The sequence below is a fragment of the Actinia tenebrosa genome, unplaced genomic scaffold (assembly GCF_029948245.1).
Source record: "Actinia tenebrosa isolate PJP-AT-01 unplaced genomic scaffold, QUT_ActTen_1.0 PGA_scaffold2__45_contigs__length_23673736, whole genome shotgun sequence".
In the NCBI taxonomy this organism is placed as follows: Eukaryota; Metazoa; Cnidaria; class Anthozoa; order Actiniaria; family Actiniidae; genus Actinia; species Actinia tenebrosa.
The window spans coordinates 11,235,918-11,254,694 of record NW_028292579.1 but is presented as its reverse complement, the minus strand read 5'-3'; the positions used below and the strand labels follow the sequence as shown (position 1 = coordinate 11,254,694).

Below are 18,777 nucleotides of genomic sequence, written 5' to 3'. Positions count from 1 at the left end.
ATTGCGCGAGCATTTATTCTTCATCCAATCAAATGCTCGAAACAGGGCTCGATCACGGCGCGGACACGGTTAAGCCAAAGTCAAGGCACTGCCAGACCAATCAAACTGCGCGATAAAAAATCAGCATATTAAAATTCCTAGAAAACATCACGGTCACGACACGACACCCATACGTCACTGAGCTTTTCACAGTCATACGAAAACTGCTCTAATGGTGTCAAGACGACCCCAAAACGCACTCAGTGAAACATTTTCTTTGTTTAGTAATACCGCGCGTTTACAACTGTTTTTCTGAATGTGGCGCCTGTGGTTCAAATCCTAGAATGTCGCAGTTATTGAAGCAGACATTCATCAAAGATTACCTCAAGCGTTTACAATATTCAGGTCCTGTTTTACCAAACCTAGAAACCTTAAATACCCTTCATCGTCTTCACATACTCAACATTCCATTTGAAAACCTCAACAACCTTCTACAGGAAGAATATCTTTGCACAAAAGAAGGTTTGTACGAGAAGATTGTGCTTGAGCATCGAGGAGGACTTTGTCACGAGCTCAACACGTCATTTGCATTTTTACTAAAAGATATTGGGTTTAGTTTGATTCGTGTAGAGGCAAAAGTTTATTGTAATTATATGAAAAGTTGGGCTCCTTTGCCCACCCACCAGTTGTTAATCGTGTATTTGGGAGAAGAAATATGGATTGTAGACGTTGGTTTTGGAGAAGGTTTTGCCGTACCATTGCGCTTCGTAGAAGACGAAATTCAAGACGCTGAAAATGCAAATTACCGAATTAAAAAAGATCTCGACGAAGCAGGTCAAAAGTGGTTCATTATTGAATCAAGCAGCAGAAATGTCGTTGCTTTACATCTGTCCAATGAAGCAGAAAAAAGCGAAGATTGCGAATGGCAGTACATATACAAATTCAACCTTACACCCCGTTCTATTCAGCATTTCAGTAACGCCAGAAATATGACCCTCAAATCTCCAAGTTCAACTTTTAACCAAGGTCTTGTGTGTACTCTGCTCCGACCTTGGGGAAGAATAACTATTTCTAGATACAAGTTGATAAAGAAGTACGTAAAAAACAAGGAAATATCCCGAAAGGAAGTGAAGATGTTAGAAAACCAAGAAGAAGTGATGTCAGTCCTGGAGAGTGAATTTGGGATAAAAATACAACATTTTGAAACCCCTCTAAAACTTGCGTAGGTCTCGAACCTTTTTTAATTTTTGAAGGTTGAAAAAATTGCAATTCTAAATTCTCTCTGTATTATCAAAATTGGCCTTGTAACCTCATTTTTTAATTAAGAAGGTCTGTAACAGAGCGATTAATTTCTTACTGCGCATGTCAAGGAAGACGGCGACTGTTTAGACCTGTCGATTGGGGGTGTTCCATTTTGGGGCAAAAGATTCGTATTTGAAAAAAGGGAGGGAGACTCCTTTCTTACAATTTGTGACCAGTGAGACGAAGAGTATAAGTGTCTGGATTCAAATACGAGAATGTCACATCACTTACTGAAGCAAGCATCCGTTGAAGATTACCTCAAGCGTTTAGGCCCTGGATAAACGAGAAAACATGTTTCCAGAAATATGTTTTCTTTAATATTTCCAAAGGTGGCAAAACTGTCAGGGAACATCGGGAAACATGTTTGCTCAACATCGCTTAGCGCATGTGCACTTTCAAGACAGAGCTAGCGTTGCTAAGTAACGAACTTTTAGAATGTTGACTTTCGTGGCTAAACGAGGAAGCATTGGAAAACATTGTTTCCATGCGTCTTTAAAGCATGAAATGTTTCTGCCGCACACCATTTTTGCGTCTTGGAAGCAAAATTTGTTGCACGTAGCAATGTTTCGCATGTGGCTAAACTTGGAATCATCGGGGAACATGAGCGCGGGAAACATGTTTCAGGAAACCTGTTTCCTCGTTTAGCCAGGTCCTAACGATAATTAGGTCCTGTTTTACCGAACCTAGAAACCTTAAAGACCCGCTTCGTCTTCACCTACTCAGTATTCCATTTGAAAACCTCAACAACTTTCTACGAGAAGAATATCTTAGCAAGGGCATCGAAGAAGAGCTTGTTGTAAGCTCAACATATTTGGATTTTTACTCTCACCAATGCTAGGTGGGTGGACACTGCCAGGGTTAATTCTTTACGTCCTCAGTGCTCCTATTACGTCCCTCCGATATTGGTTAGTAATAACGAAGTGTGTGCGCCTTTTAAAGTGGTCAACAGAGCCACGTGAAAGTATAACATTTGTAGATGTAATCCAGTACAAAGGCAGCACTTTCTTCTCAGTTAGTCAACCAAGCAAAAATATCGTTGAACTAAAGACTCAAAAAAAGGGGGCGTCAATAAACATCTGACATTAGATGCCATGGGTCTAACGCGTCGTCTTTTACCGCTGTGAGCTCAACGGGTCGGGTCGCTGGTTCGAGCCCTGGGGTCGCCACAAGTGAATTGAGTTTGTTTGATGCGGGTTTTCTCCGGGTTCTCCGGTTTCCTCCTTCCGTAAAAATCAACATGTGGGCTGAGCGTTGTGTGCATAGAATATTGAATGTAGTGGTAGTGCGTGTGAGCAAAAAGTGTCCCCAATTTGTGCGAAAGCGCTAGAACAACTAGACACTTAAATAAAAGTGATTTGTTTATTTACTATTTATTACTTTATTTACTATTTATTTATTAGTTATTTATTTACCATTAGAAGTTGAATCTAGAAAGACGGACAAGAATTCCATTATTGCTAAAGGCTTTTGATAATTTGAAAAGTGATTCATTGGATCAGTCAGCTATAGAAAGCGCTTATGCTTTGGTATGTAGGCAAGTGATTTACTGGTAAGTAAATATCAGGACTGGTGATTCTTATATAATTTGCATATCTGCAATCTAGATGCATATTAAGAGTGCACTAGTTTTTTATGCTCTAAAAGATTAACTAACAATTCAACATCTTCCATACACAAAGCGCTCAAGCGAGGCGCCTCGGTTGGATACTTTGTATTTGACCATTGAACCGATGTATGGAAAATGGCGAATAAAACAGTTGTCATGTTGGTTGCTCTTTAATACGAAAGAAGCCAATGACGAGGAATGCTTTGGTTTCATCAACCAACATGGCGGCTAAGTCGTAACATGCAACCTAGGAATAAATGCAGTTCTGAATGACTTATGAAACATTAATGCACAGTCTAAAAATTTTTATTATTATATCAATTTAGAATACATTCAACACGGCTGGAAAATTTGTATATTAAGATTCTGATACATATGGTTGCACCCCAAGAAATTAAGTTATACAATGAATCACTAATAAAACAAGAAATGTCGTCTCGGTAGATTATTATATCTAAAATATTCTTTATTAGCATGTTTCCTGAAGTTTCAATGGATGTTACTGAAGGATTTTTCAAAGACATCTATAAAATTTTTCTATTTCCAAGGACTTCAAAGTGCCTTTGGAATTACATTTTAGATTCCAGCACTTTTCAAAACGTTCAAGGACCTGCACAAGCCCTGGTCTCTATTTCTAGTTCATTTACTTGTTTCTTATCACTGCTTCTTTAAATCTTCACTTCGAGAACAATAATATTAATGATATATCCATTATTTAACGAGGGTGGCACTAAATAGCAAAAACTATGCTAATAAACCTGTGGCCATCTAGTTGCTCTGGCACTTTGGCTTTTTGTATAGTTCTGTTCCATAAGCAACTTGAACTTTCTAGGTTCTTTTTGTAAGTACTCTACATATACTGACGTTTTTTGAAGAAAAACAATTATTCAATGAAACTATAAACTATAAAGTTACTTACGATGCATTTTTTCTGCAAAACCGCGGAACTAAAGAGCCACATTAAAAAACATATATATGATTTTCCCTGGTAGTCTTCTAACAAGCCTAACTATCTATATAAAGTATGAAACAGTGCTACCGCCTGCTAGGCATAAAAACGAAATTGGGAGCTGTAAACTGCTTATACAGCTCCATGTGTAACCAAATTTGATATACCGAAATCTCATTTTGAAATACGCCTTTTAAAGTTCTGCGCAAAGTTTACTAGTACTATTAGTAAAAAGTCAATAGAGTGTTCTAAAGTTTCCTATCGTTAAATGTCAAGTCGATCCTGAGGCGGTAAACTCCTTCGATCGACGTTCGGTACGCTGCCATTTGTTTGCACTTACTTATCCTATTCGCTCCTCGTGGAGGATAAGGCGAGGCACAGATCTCTCATGTAACCTTAACTTACATTTTAAAGTTCGTTAAGGCCACCACGATATCGGCCACCGTAGATTTCATACATGTCAATAAGCTAGGGTTTTTTTTAAAAAGATGAATGGATGGCATCAAGTCTTTTGGAAAAACAGCAATTACGCCAAGCGAGATTTTGGAAGTGTGGATCTAGAATCTTTCAATTTTGACGATCTACATCACTCGTAAAACCTCCAATACTGATGGGGTGCCTTGGGCGTCGGTTCTCCATGATCTTGCTGGACCAAGAACTAGCCATAGCATGCATGCTTTCATTCCTTGATGTTGCTTGTGCCAGGAACATGACCACTGATGTCATTAGTTTTTTATTTTAAAAACTGCCCACTGCTGATTGAGCTGAGCATCCCCACCATTCTTATTCTTCAACAAGAATGAGTTAGTCATGACGAATACCATGAAAATCGTGCTATTCACATATAAGTGATCACATGAAAGGCACTAGCTATGCATGGACACTGTTGTAAATCAAAATACTTGCACAAACTGTTTAATCACACAATTCGACATTGAAAGCATCGACGCCGAAAAAATTGAATCCCAAAAAGAACTTTACTTTTCTGTTGGTGAAGTTGGCACTAGTAAGAGGCGGGTCGCAAAGATCAGTTCGAAAGATAACATTCAAAATCCCTCTAACAGATATGTTGCCGAGCTTTGGACCTGTGCGAGTTATTGTTCCTGTCAGTTGCCTCAGCTTTAGCGTGTGCTCATGAGGAAGAACATTTTTCAACCTTCTTTGTTTGGAAACGCTGTCATGTAGATTTAAGTACACGAGTTGGCTCATGTCTCTAGACGGTGGTCCAAGCCAGATAACTGGTCTGTCAGGATGACGGACTCTTCCGACGTCGCCCCGATTAATGGCTTTGATCGCAGTGTTTAGATCATGGTGGGCGTCGTGCATGATGTCGCTATAATAGCGATTACCTTTGTTTTCAAGGACATGAATACAGGCGATGATATATTTGAACAGGTAGGAGCGCACTGATCTTTCTTCCGTACACCACTTAAATATAAGGTTCTCAGCATCTTCCAGATTGACGGGAACAAACGGAGCAACACGAACCCATATACGCATGGTCGATTCCTTCTCATTAGGCTTGTCAAAGATAAGTGCTTCGTTCAAGAGGTCGATCACTTCTGATGCAATTGTTGACAAGCTCTGACTATTTTGTTTACACAATGTCATTTTCATATCGGCTATCTTACGATTGACTGGACCTCTGCTTGCTCTTCCACTTTCTCTAAGCCGTTCTAGAAGCTTTAGGGTTTCCACCATATCGGGTTTCCTACTGCGAAGACCCAGGCAAAGAAGTCTTGTCTTCCAGTAAGTGTAATTGTCGCTATCAGGAACATTCTCTAATGTGTCAGACGTCTGGGATATTCCGTCGACAATAAATGGAAGGCAGTTACCACTAAGAAGAAAATTATGTATACTCCCAGTCACCCTGTCGACGTATTCAAACAACTTGCACATCATACTCACTTCAGGAATGTAGCCATCCACCATATCAGGACAGATGCTGACAGCTCGCCTGAACCATTTAACGCCCATTTCAGCAACATCTGCGATTTCTTTTATTTTTGCCTCCTGCCTTATCAAATAGTTAACTTGTCGGCTGTAGACAACTCCTTTCATTTGAGCAAACTGACCCCTCACCACTCTTGAAACTTCGGCATCAGCGCCATCAATGCCTTCATCTGTGTACTTTATAGCCATTTCAAATCCTGCAGCTTTCTTTTTTATGCTGTACAGTCGACCGAGATGGACTTTGAAAAACATGTTGTCAGGGAACGAGTCAATTGCTTTCTCAAAAACCTTGATGGCATCTTCTTCTTCTGGAATGTCATTTATGAGTTGGGAAAAATAATCTGGGTATTTTTCCTCGGTAATACCACGATTAAGCAGTAGACATCTGACTAAGTCTTCTGGCATATGAGAAATGAAATTGATGGTTTCATTAGCAATATTCTGAACCCAGTTATCTGGATGAATTCGAGCCTGAAGCTCAGAACCGTGAAATGTGAGAAGAGATTGAAGCATTTTCAACCCAATCAAGTCATGCCGTGGTCTCCAGTTGCCATTTTCTTCGATGAGAAGGTGCAGAGATGTTTCGGTTAATACCTCTTCAAGAAGAGTACCACAAGGTGCATTAAAATAAGATGTTAATGTAGCGTTCGGAACTGAAATATGGCCGTAGTGATGAGCCATTGCGAGAAAAACGAGAACTTGACGCTGCTGCTTGTCCGATGCAGCTAAGCAGTCCTTCACAAATGGTTCCAGGCCAGTAAACTTCTCTTCAAAAGTCACTAAGGCATAATAGAACGGAATCTGTAGTTCCTCGCTGTCGTTGGCCTTCAACTTCCGCAGGCGTGGAAGCTTATCTTTTCTTTGGTCACTGTATACCTGGACAAAATGCTCTCTTTCCGACTGGTTGAGGGTCCCAGCAGCACATGATAACTCTTTTCCACAACCTTTTCCATACTTCCAGTGTTTATGCACTACTTCTAAAATAATGCTTGGCACCCGATAATTTGATAAGCTGTTGTAAAGCATCTCGAGATCAAACTCTTCTCCTTGGACATGTTTGCAGTCGATAAGCACAATAACTGGCAATTTACAAAAGTCTGCAAGGACTTTAATAGCTGGTGCAGTTTCTGTATGGCTTATCGACTTAACTGTGACACAAGGGTACTTTTTGTGAAAATCGAACAGAATCTTGCGAGCAGATGTAGTTCCCCCAGCACCCCGCTGATGTGGAAGTTTGACACGTAGTGTGCCTGCTGAAAGGAGAAGTTCGTCTATCTTTTCCTTGATCGGCTCCCAGTTTTCCCTTTCAATGGCGTGTCCCAATTTCAAGGCGTACCACGAAATTGTACCACCACGGTAGAAATGTTGGGCATCATTTCCTTCATATATTGGCTTATTTCCGACAGAGTGATATAGAACTTCCAGCTCTGCATTAATCCATCGCATATCATGAGGGAGAATTCCAGTGATGCACTCTTCCGCGTTACCATCTGGATTTGCAATAGGTAGAGCAAAGTCGAGGTCTTCGTCTATAAATGGATTTTCCATCGTGATCTCGTTGACTGCATTACAAAAATCTAACAGTGATAAAAAGTGAATAGTCGTTTTCCAGTCCTCTTCAATATCTTCAAGATAAGATGGCTTGTCATTTTTACCGTCATTAGTTGCCACAACAGCAAGTTTAATCTGCTTCTTTAATGAGGAGGTCTCAAGTGTGTGCAAGAGCTTAACTAAATTCTTGGCAAGATTCTTCTTTACTTTGGTGTCCCACAAAATGACCATCGTGATAGGAACATGGTAAACACTTTCTAATGCCACGAAAATGTTCCTCAGCCATTCAAGACTGTCACTCATACTTCTATTTGACTCAGGCGTACCCTCAAGGAGAAACCATGGTACTCCATTGAGTAGAGTGACCTTTTGCTTGGATTCTTCAGGTACTGGAGGGATAATTCGACAGATTTTCATTCCCATTTCATTCCCAAGACTTCCACAGCTAGCAAGATAGCCCGTTTCTGCACTATTAACGTCAAAGTCAAAAACTGCAATCCACGGAATCTTCGACAGGTGACTAATTGAAGAAGCCTTTGAACCATCCGCTGGAGACACGGCAAGAATTAGTTTTCTTCGCTTGTTATTAGCATCCATTTCTTTTACAACAAATTTGCGGGCTTCAGCGGAACATAGTGATGCGGAAGGCAAATCATCTAACTTGGCTTTGTCTTTGGATGGTTTTTCAAAAAACACCGATCTTGCGAGCTCTACAAGAATCTTGTTAGCAACTGAATCCCAGGTGAATTTCTTGCTCCATTCTTTTCGCAGATCTGCAGCCAAATCAAAGTACTGTTCCCTCTCATCTAACATGTCGTCAATGCGGTCAGACCACTGCTCATGATCGTCTTCCTCTTCAAATGGACGCACAAATGCCCAAAATTTCTCCTCAAAGCAGTTTAGCAGCAAATGAGCTATTCCAAACGAATTATTAACGAGGGCTGGTACTCCAGCAGAAAAAGCTTCTAGGCATCGTAGTCCGAAAGATTCCGATGGCTCTGGCATCAGTACTAATGAAGCTACGCGTACTTCACCCTCGATGGACTCTATGCTAGCATCAAATGAAGTTACATGAACGTCAAAATTTGATCTGCTTAGTTTTCTTTCAAGCTCTTGCTGAAAATCAGGTTTTTTCGCACGTGAAGCACCTTGAACTGTAATTCTGACTTGTTTGCCACGTTTCTTGCAATCGATAAAAGCTTTCGTAGCAAAAGTTAATTTGCTGTCATTTTCGTCGCTTGCAGTTTTGATTATTAAGCATCGGCGATTAGGCGTGGCAACAGAATTCCTCGAGTTGGAATCTGAAATACCAGGGATTATTTCAATAACATGACGCTTAAGCATGTTGCTCCATTCTTCCGTCATCTGTGGGCCTATAGCTGCAACAAAATCAGCTGAATTTCCTAACTCCATTTCCTTTTCTGAATCAGAATCAGACTGGAAGTGGGGTTTACATTTCTCAGGAGTGTCATAAAATACCAGCAGGTATTTACACTTGAATCTCCTGGCAAGTTCTGCTGCCTCAACACCAGTTATCATTCCATGCCCAATAACGAGATCTGGATCAAAGGGGAACTGGTCGTGCATGAAAAGTAATCTGGTATCCTCTTCGGGGATCCCAGATCGGTTGGCAGCCTGGATTAGAAAGATTTCCTCTCGTGATGCCTTGCATTTATCTTTGTCTGATACTTCCAGAACTAAGCAAGCAACTTGGACGTTTTTCATCCTTGCAAAACTTCGACAGAGGTGTCTATTAACAGTATAAATATCGAGATGCCAACCCGACCATTTATCACAAACCAGAAGAATCTTTCTAGGATACGAATCCCCTGAAAAATAAACAAACTTTAAAGTTTATCGATACCCTGGAACAATCAAAGTCAAAGCACGACTAACTCACAGATCGAGTCGCTGCTGGGTTATGTAAAAGGAGGAAAACCATAGAATCCGAAGAAACATCTTCGAATTACGAGAGAGACCTCAGCTAACTCAAGCTATAATTCAGATGAGCACTTATAAAATTGAAATCATCTAGCCAGGTTGCCTCAATTTTTAAAACTACAAATCTATATTACCAAGTTTGATGGCATCACTTTCGGGCGAGATAGGTGGTGTACTTTTATCAGCTTCTTCGAACTAGTGTTTAAAAACAAGAGTAAAACTGTTAGCAATTTTTGATTATTTAAGTTGATCAATCAATCAATCAATATCTAATTTTTTCGTGCAATTTTTTGCTAATCCCGTTCAAAAAGGTTTTTCAAAGAGCCAATGCTCTAACTTTAAATGTTAACTTGGTCTGAAAAATGACAGAAATGAAAGTTTTTTAGTCTTTTGGTTCTCTTCAAACAGCCAGACGAAGGCGAACGTAGTTACTTCACGGTGAAAAAGCAACAACCCTTTACGCAATCAGTCGCCAAGAAGCTACATGGAGAGATGCCGTTTTCATCTTTTTTCTATTGTTTTTCGCTGAAATATCTTGAACATACTTGAGAAGTTATCTTAGAAAGATACTTTTGACAATTTCACATTTCAACTAATCTTTTAACATCTTTTTACAGCTTTTTGCGCTAAAATTGGACCTCAATCCTCTTCAAAAAAATTATTCCTGTTCGGCGCTAAAAATTGAGAAAACGGCAAGTCCAACATTCAAATGGATCCCTTGATATGATTGGATAGCAAATGGCATGTCTCTAGCTCGTGATTGGTTCAATTGAGATGATGTGCCAAATGGTACAATAACATAAGAAGCTCAAAGCTGGTGCAAAGAGAAGCAATCAGATTTCAGGATTTACTATTGATTTGAAAATAGGTATAATAAATTATAAACAACAATTTATTGAGGAAATTTAATACCTTCATCGCTGATTTAGCCTTCTTATACAGCAACAGCACATCTGGGTTCTTATATAAAAAGAATAAAATCAAAATTAATTTGTTACAAAGAGCTGAGAATAAATTTAAAATTTGGTCAATTAAGGCATAAAATATTGTTTATGAATGTTGCAGCTTCCACCTGGCTTTACAAAACTGATATAAAAGTTAATGTAAAAGCATGGCACTGGGGTGACAGACTAGTAATTATAGGGAAGCACGGGTGGCATAAGGGGTGAGAGTGCTTGCCTCTCACCAATGCGACCAGGGTTCGAGTCCCTTATGTTGGTTCTCTCCTGTGCTTCGAGGGTTTTCCGGGTTCTCCGGTTTTCCTCCCTCTGCAAATGCCAACTTCTTTCACCTAGCATGGATCTGAGGGTTCCGTTCGTGATTGTCCCACTCTGTGATTACAGAGAAAACTGATAGATCTTATTTCAAATAGGAATTATATTATAGTGGGACTACAGTAACCAAGGCCACCCAAACAGATTTTAAATCCAACTCATGAATGGACTTATATATAATTATTACAATTATAATTATTCTATTTATATGGTATTGAATTATCCTTAATTATGTATTGATACCTTGGGCCTTGCTTTAATCAAGACATCCAGTTCTCTCATTGCTTTATCATATTCTTTGAGTCCTAGAAGTGATTCAACCAGACAAACCTTTGATGTCCAATCCTCTGGATTACTTAATAATACTGCAATGAAAATAAATCAGTTCATAAGAATTAATAACTATTAAAGTGAACTAAAAACAAGCACAAATAAATAAACATTAAAATTAAATTAAATTAAATTTCTTATAATTTTTATCATAATTATACAGCTTCTCATTGATCCCATATAGATAAACGTCCAATTATTTTCTTAATTGGACAGGTCTTGTTGATATGGGATTAATTAGGCAGCTATATAATTAATAGGAAATGGGATTTCATGCTCCCCAATCAAGAAACAATTAGACTCGAAAAATTCCTCTGACTGCCAAATTGGACTCGGCCTACGGCCTCATCCAATTTTGTCAGTCCTCGGAATTTTCCTCGTCCAATTATTTCTTAATTGGACAGCATGGAGTCCTATTACATATACAAATTTATAAAATTAAATTTATTTTAACTTTATTATAAATCTGTAAAATTTATTTATACACTAAGATTGTTTATTTAATTATTACCCTGCCCCCCTTAAAAAACACAAGTACAGTGAAAGGTATACTTTGTAGTACATTAAAGCAAATTTAATCAGTTTATATATAATTTTAGAATTTCTCAATTAGCCCCAGCAAGTAGTGGCATCAGCTTGGGCTGGCTGCTTTTTTCTTTTTTCTTTAAAATTTTGTAAAAAGAAAATTAACACACTTTACCTTCAATACAGTCATTTTCAGCTTGCTTGAAATTTTGCTAATTGTTTAGGTAAAAAAAAACACATTTTAAAACAACTGAGCAACAATTGATTCTACAATAAGGAAAGAAGATTACATTTAAATAAATAATAGAGAAAACGGACCTAAAATAGAGTTCAAGCTACTTAGAATAATTAGCAAAGCTATAATAGAGCTAATGGATAACAAGCCATTATTAACTAATTAACAATCATTAGGTCACTAAAGAATAAACAAATTTGCAGAGACAAACAAACAACAAACAAAAAGTAAATAAAATCTGTATGATATAATTAATATGCATGAATATAATTAAAAGAAATTTAGTTATTAGCTTGCTGTTCACAATTCAATGCAATTATATTGATTTACCTGCTTGATATAACAATACATCCTTTTCTGCAGAATCTTAAGTCTTTGTTTTGCAGTTTCTTCATCTTGTTTACAACAGTACAAGGCCAATAATGCATCAGTGTAAAATCCATTTGCCTCTTCATATTTTCTTTCTTTGAAAGAAATGCGACCTTGCTTCTTCAAAGTCTCTATCTGAAAAAAATATTTTATGCTTTTTTAAGAAACTGATATATTCTTACAATATTTATGCAATGTATGGAGCTGCAGAAGAGTTGAATAATTAAACATGCAGTTTCAATAAATATATATTAATAGGAAATTCAACTGTATGCGTCTTTATCCCAGGGGGAGGGACAATTGGAAAATGGTGAGGATGCTCATAATACCTTTTAGGGTTCAAGATCTGGGATTTGGTATCAGCAGTCTTAGGGTGTCACATGTCTAAAGGTACCACCAGAGAGTAAGCCAGTATCTCTTAAGTTGTTTGGCAGATAATAAGATTACCCAAGATTAGATAATGACAGCCTGCATCACATTGACCATCACATTTGTAATTATTCATGACAAGGGCATAGCCAGAGAGGACCAGGGGGTCAAAGGAAAAAAATGGTGGCATTTTAGATTTTTATACAGTATAAATTTCAATTTATTTCATAATAAATGTAAAATGTACAGTAAGGCCAGTTTTCTTTTCTTTTCTTTCTTTGAATTGGCATTTTGGAGGCGCAAACTGAAATCATGGATTTTTTAATTTGGGCATCCCATTCAAAAACTCCTGAATATGCCCCTGGACCCAGTTGTATGAAGCCTGGATAGTGCTATACAAGGGATAAATCTTATCCAGTGCATAAATTTATTGGATAACAGCATCGACTTATCCACTGGATAAGGATTTATACGCCAGATAGTGCTATCCAGGCTTGGTACGACCGTAGGATATTTATTTTTGGTTGATTATTTCATTTCTGCTATTAGCAGTCATATAGGTAAATGAGTAAGTTGTGTTAGAGTTGGTACCCTTTAGGGGTAAAAACTTTTAGTTGCCACACCCATCTTTCAGGCAAGCATTCTCATCCTATTCCAATAGGGGTTGAATGTCAATTGGGACATTGTCCTGTGTTCTTCCCCTGTCATCCCCATTATTTTTCAGTATTATGTCATGTAAACTTATTTATATATATTTTTTTAGCGTGACGAAATATAATAAACTAAACTAAACTAAACCTATTATCTATAGGAGTCCCCCCTGCAAGAGCTTATCCGATTACCGCTTGTCGGCTAAAGCAGCATGTCAATTTGAATTTGAAGTTTCGAAACTAATCAACGTTGCCAGAGTATAAACCAATCAACGCTGCCAGGAATCCAATAAGTGGTAATTGGATAAGCCTTTGCATAACATTATAAGGCATACATTTGTCATATGACCAAGTAATGCTTGAATGGAATATGATTAAACAGTTATAAATTCTTGTAAATCAAAATGAATAGCCCTAAAACCACTAGCAATTAATGTGGGCTCCCTGTGGCAAAATCATGGATGAAAAGGTTTGGTTAACCAGCATGTGCAATGTGCACATATGTTGAAGATCCAAAATGCTGCATTTGTTATGTATGCCAAAAGGGTGGTGATAATAATAATAATAATAATAATAATAATAATAATAATAATTAGCGATTTTTTAAAAATCTATTTTAGCCTTCAATTTCTTCGCCATTTATACATCGTGGCAAATACGTTTGTATATATCTGAACCACTGATCACATTTAGCGATAGTGATGGTTGCCACATTTCCCTGGAACCCTTCCATTAGCAACTGCTTTCTGTAGTGACCTAGAGCAATCCCTTGTCGTCTTGCCTCAGCCCAATAGTTCGTATGTTGTTGGATCTCTGGACGGCTGATGTCGGATTTAATTGCTGCTTTAAGTGAGCTAATTGCTATTCTCCTACGCAGCCGCTATTATGGAGGCAGTTTCCTGAGTTTTTTATATGTATTAAAGTGATTAAAAAAAAACGCTAATGATTGTTTTATTTCTCTTATTGTTTATTCGAATCATGCAAATGTTTGTCGAACCACGCTATAGAATATAACGTTGACCCTCATGATTGTCCAAGCGCGTTATAGATTGTCAATGATTATGCTAATAGCACTAATGAATTTTCACTTTTGGGTAAATGATTGTCCATAAATGCAATTGTTTGTCATTTGGTGCTATTGAAGTTGAATTTCACGCACAAGAAAATACATTCCGCGCATATGAATGTACAAACGCGCTATTGATTGTCCATTGATGCCTATGAATGTACACGCATATTCAATTGTCGTTATTGAAAGTTGATCCGCGCTAATGATGTTACTTGTGCCGTTGATGAAAGTACATTACACGTTATTGATACAACTATTCAGTATCAGTATCAGTGTCATTCTGCTATTTCCAACTATAAGTTGATCAGCAGGGACTATATAGTCTACACAGAGCCAAAGTTCTGATGTAGTAGTCCTTTTAGAACTTTTCTGTCTTGTGTAGATTTCTTAGCTTGGTGTTTATCAACATTAAGTAGTTGACTAATTTTGATCCATGGATCTCTAACATATTTAGCAGATGGAATTGCAAACAGCAACTGTTTCGTTAAATTTGAATTTGGTCTTCTACAAACATGTGCAATGTACTTCAAGTAGCGTATGTATATAAAATCACGAAGTGCCAGGGTTCCCACTATTCTCTCCAAGTCTAAGTTCCTATATTTAAAGGCAAACGTTTCTTCTCCGTCACTATTCATTTTCCTTTCCCAGCCATTCCGTACCATTCTTCTTAGTAGACCAAACCAACAGGATTCAAGCTTTTTCAGTTCATCTTCATTTGGTAGTTCAGCCTCAGTACAGTAAGTAAGTCTGGATCTGATACAGGATTCCAAGAGTTTTCTGCGTGTATTCATAGATACTTTATGATCTGTAAGGACGTTCTTGAGCTCGTGGAATTTTCCTGTTGCACTTAGTATTCTGTTATCGACAAAACTTTCCTTCTGATCACTATAAAACATATGACCAAGATACTTGAACTCTTTTACATTTTCAATATCATGTCCTGATATATTTAATAAGCTCTTCTTTTCCATAAGCTGCGCATCATGAAATACCTGTGTTTTGGTTTTCTTAAAACTTAACTCAAGCCCATATCTTAAGCATGTTCCATGGATAATTTCCAGTATCTCCTGTAGATCAGTAAGATCCTTTGACAGCACAACAACATCATCAGCATATAAAAGCCATTTAATTATCTCCACACCATTCATTCGTCCAGTACTCCGTTGATGACATGCATTAGCGATTGTATATGTAAATGGTATTCCCCATCCATTTGGAAAGCGTTGGTCAATTTCACGGGCAGCGACCTTGAGTACCCAGTCAAAGAACCAATTGAATACTGGAGGACTTTCCACACCACCTTGTCTGGTCCCTGCTTCAATAGGAAAATCAGTTTTATCTCCACATATTTTCCCGATTGTTCCATCATATAATAACCATAGAATATCAATTAACTTCTCACATCCAGTTCTAACTTTCAGAACTTCATACATAATATGTCTGGGTACCTTGTCAAATGCAGCTGTTAGATCAATATACAGTGCAATTATACCACCTTCAGTGTTCTTTATTATCTGTCGTAGTAGAAAAACTCCATCAGTCGTTGATCTATCCCTTCTGAAGCCAAACTGAGCCTTTGAAATATTTTCCTCATAGCATTCTTTCAGTCGTGTGATAATTATCTTTGACAAAATCTTAGAGATGTTAGAGCCCACTGACAGTGCACGGTAATTACTTGCTTGATGTTTACCTCCTTTCTTATGGAGACAGGTGATGGAAAGCTTTAGCCAATCAGCAGGAATCGTCATTGTAAACCAGATACTATTTAATAACATCCAGAGAGCTGTAATTAGATGATTTGAGTGGATTCCATACTTCAACCCTTCAGGTGGTATATTGTCGGTGCCAAAGCTCTTCCCATTATTAAAACTCTTAAGAGCAGATATAATTTCTTCTTTTTCAGGTGGATTGGAATTAATTTCTATTTTCCGGTCATTAAATAAATCTGGATATTTCTCAGAATTTGCAAGCTCTGCAGGCATTTCAATGTCAGCTCTCTTCTTGAAGTGATCTTCAAAATAACTTTTAAGGTCAGAGGGTTTAATTTCAACCCTATTCTGTAACTTTGGGATCATACTGTAATTCTTTGAGAGAGCAAACTCACGTTCAACTTTTCTTGCGTTACTAGCATCATTCAGTTCATTTGCCTTTTTCTCATAATATTCATTTTTGAGCTTTAATTTTAACTTCTTAATCTTATCACGTTGCTCTTTAGAGTTGTCAGAATTCTTGATTAGATCTAATAGTTCACTTGATTCCCATGGTTTTTTTAACTCCTTCTCCTTTTGCGCTACCGGGATTTCACTGTCTAACGCTTCATGAATGGCATAGACAATGTTTTTGTTGATTTCTTCATGTGCTGTGCAATCAAAATTGCAATCGCTTAAAATACTGTCAATTCTTTTGCAGTATTGTTTTTTACATTCAGCATCATCTCTAAGATGAGTAACATCCCACTTTCTCTTTTGGACCTTTTTTGTTGCCTTCTTTTTGAGTTGTTGTTTTAAGGAGTTTCTGTTACATGGTATGCTTATATCAGATATCAGAATCTTGTGATCAGTACCAATTGTTTGCTTCCAGCTGTTTGTTGGTTTATTGTAGACTCTACAATGTTTCATTAGCTTAAGAAGTTGGGTTCCTGCCAGTATGTAATCAAGTCTTCGATTGATACCATTAGGAAGAGTGTGCGTGTCTCGGTGAATTCGCTTTGTCAAAAAGTTGGAGTTTGCAATACGTAATTTGTATTCTTGACAGAATTCTAACAATAATCTTCCATTTTCATTGATCTTTCTGGTGCTTGAAGGAGGATTGTTGGGTCCCAGAATTGTTGCAAATCCCTCACGACTATCCTCAGAAATTATTGCATTGAAATCACCAACCAACAAAGGCTTATACTTCTTCAGTTTCTCGACCACCATGGCTTTACGGAGTTCTTTATAAAAGCGTTGTTTTGATTCAAGATTTTCAACTTCGGTTGGAGCATAGACATTGGTAATGCGTATACATAAGCCATAGCATTTAACATAGATTGTTAAGATTCTACCAGGTAGATGCTCAACTGTATTGATGACTTGCACATTTGGACCAACAATAAAGCCAACCCCTGCTCTATTCTTTTTTTCATATCCGTAGTTAATCCATTTCCATTGATCTTTATTCTCGCCAAATTCAATGTACTCGGAGCCAGTTCTCCAGCTTTCCTGTACACTCAAAATCTGAATACATACATACATTTATTGAGGCTCCTTTTTACAAGGCTTTTCAGCAACAATATAGATAAATATAATATAACACTAATATAAATGATACTATTATAAGAATATAAAATATAAGAATATAAATATAAGTATATACAATTATAATCAATATGTAAATTAAACTACTTTATTGAAACTAAATAATTAAAAAGTCGTTTTCTAAAAATTTTAGAGTCATTTATACATTTTAAGTCTTTCTGGAGACCGTTCCAAATTTTAGCTCCGCGGAACGCGAAAGAACGTTGGCCCGTAGCTAGTCTACATTTGGGCAGATTCAGATCCCCATTGAATCTGGTCGATCTAGTGTGGATTTGAGATCTATATATAAACTTCTGAGTGAGGTAATTAGGTGTTTGATTGTGAAGGCATTTATGTACCATTACACAATCATTGAATATTGAACTGTTTGCACAGTTCGATGGCCAAACCAAGATTTACATCCTTTTTTAGTGACTGAGAATTTAACGAAGCAATTCGTATGTTTTCGGTCTTAATTGGATCTTTGTTAGCGTTCACTGTAGTTGTAGAATGTTGTTCTTCTCGACTAAAATTTCCACACGTAGAACAGTCAAGTTCCATCGTAGTAAATGAAGATTCTTGCAGTGTAGAGCGTTTACCAGACGCAACAGACACTGAGTTCGTCATGTTGGGTTTACCCGCAACAGACTCGTTTAGAGAAATAGAAATTAAATTATTTTCATTTGCCTTCCTGTCCCGAGAGTTGTATGCAAATTCATAAGATGGTCGATGATGCATAACGGTTTCGATTCTGTTCTTGCGAATAGAATCTCTCTCCTTGACCCTTTTGCCAGCTCTTTTACCTCTATTTCCATGGTTAAAGTTGAAGATGATATTAGAGTCGCTATACTGTGGTTGAAAGTTACCATTCCAGAGACCAGGTCGAGCAAAATTGAAGCTTGTAAGGTCTGGCATTCAACAATGACGGCAATTCCAGGACGATTAGGCTTCAAATATGAGTTCTCGTAGATATAAAATGTCGAAAAAAATGTCCTAAGACTAATAAAAGTTCTTAAAATATCTACAAATTGGAAAAATGTGAAAAAAATCCTAAATCTATACTAAAAACTCAAAAATCTTGTAGAGCTATTGAAAAAAGCATGCGACCGTGAAGGCGCTTACATACAGATTGGCACAAATGAATGTACATTTTCTGTTAATGAACAGCAAAAGGTGTACAGCTACATTGTTTATGGTGTTTCATCTTCATTATAAATATTCATAATTTCGGCACAAAGTTAATCTCAAAATACAAACTTGGGTGAGCCTCATAAAAGGTCTTTATATTTAGTATTTTATAGAAATGCTCCTTCGAATCCAGAAACTTGAACCTCTGTTGTTTCAACGGATGACTTTGACGCCGAAATCTAAATCTTCATACAAAGGATTTGCCCATACAT

The 18,777-nt window shown here is 37.5% G+C and overlaps 2 protein-coding genes across 2 annotated transcripts; one reads left to right on the top strand and one right to left on the bottom strand.

Moving 5' to 3' along the window:
- Window positions 1-323: 323 nt before the first annotated feature.
- On the top strand, window positions 324-1,205 carry LOC116300609 (arylamine N-acetyltransferase, pineal gland isozyme NAT-3-like). Its single transcript, XM_031709514.2, has one exon. It carries the CDS (start codon window positions 324-326, stop codon window positions 1,203-1,205), a length of 882 nt encoding a protein of 293 aa, XP_031565374.1.
- Window positions 1,206-3,177: 1,972 nt separating this feature from the next.
- On the bottom strand, window positions 3,178-17,349 carry LOC116300615 (uncharacterized). The gene is made up of 7 exons (XM_089034060.1): window positions 14,432-17,349; window positions 11,976-12,149; window positions 11,586-11,622; window positions 10,799-10,920; window positions 10,194-10,241; window positions 9,416-9,476; window positions 3,178-9,169 (listed from the first exon to the last, which is right to left on the bottom strand). The coding sequence occupies exons 1-7, from the start codon at window positions 17,333-17,335 to the stop codon at window positions 4,752-4,754; spliced, it is 7,764 nt and encodes a 2,587-aa protein (XP_088890186.1). The 5' UTR covers window positions 17,336-17,349; the 3' UTR covers window positions 3,178-4,751.
- Window positions 17,350-18,777: the final 1,428 nt, after the last annotated feature.

Coding starts and splice junctions, on each gene's coding strand:
- LOC116300609 (XM_031709514.2), top strand. CDS start 324: ATGTCGCAGTTATTGAAGCAGACATTCATCAAAGATTACCTCAAGCGT.
- LOC116300615 (XM_089034060.1), bottom strand. CDS start 17,335: ATGTATGTATGTATTCAGATTTTGAGTGTACAGGAAAGCTGGAGAACT. Junction 12,150..14,431: donor TACATCAGAACTTTGGCTCT/GTGTAGACTATA, acceptor TATTTTTTTCAG/ATAGAGACTTTGAAGAAGCA. Junction 9,170..9,415: donor AAGTGATGCCATCAAACTTG/GTAATATAGATT, acceptor TTTATTTTTCAG/GGGATTCGTATCCTAGAAAG.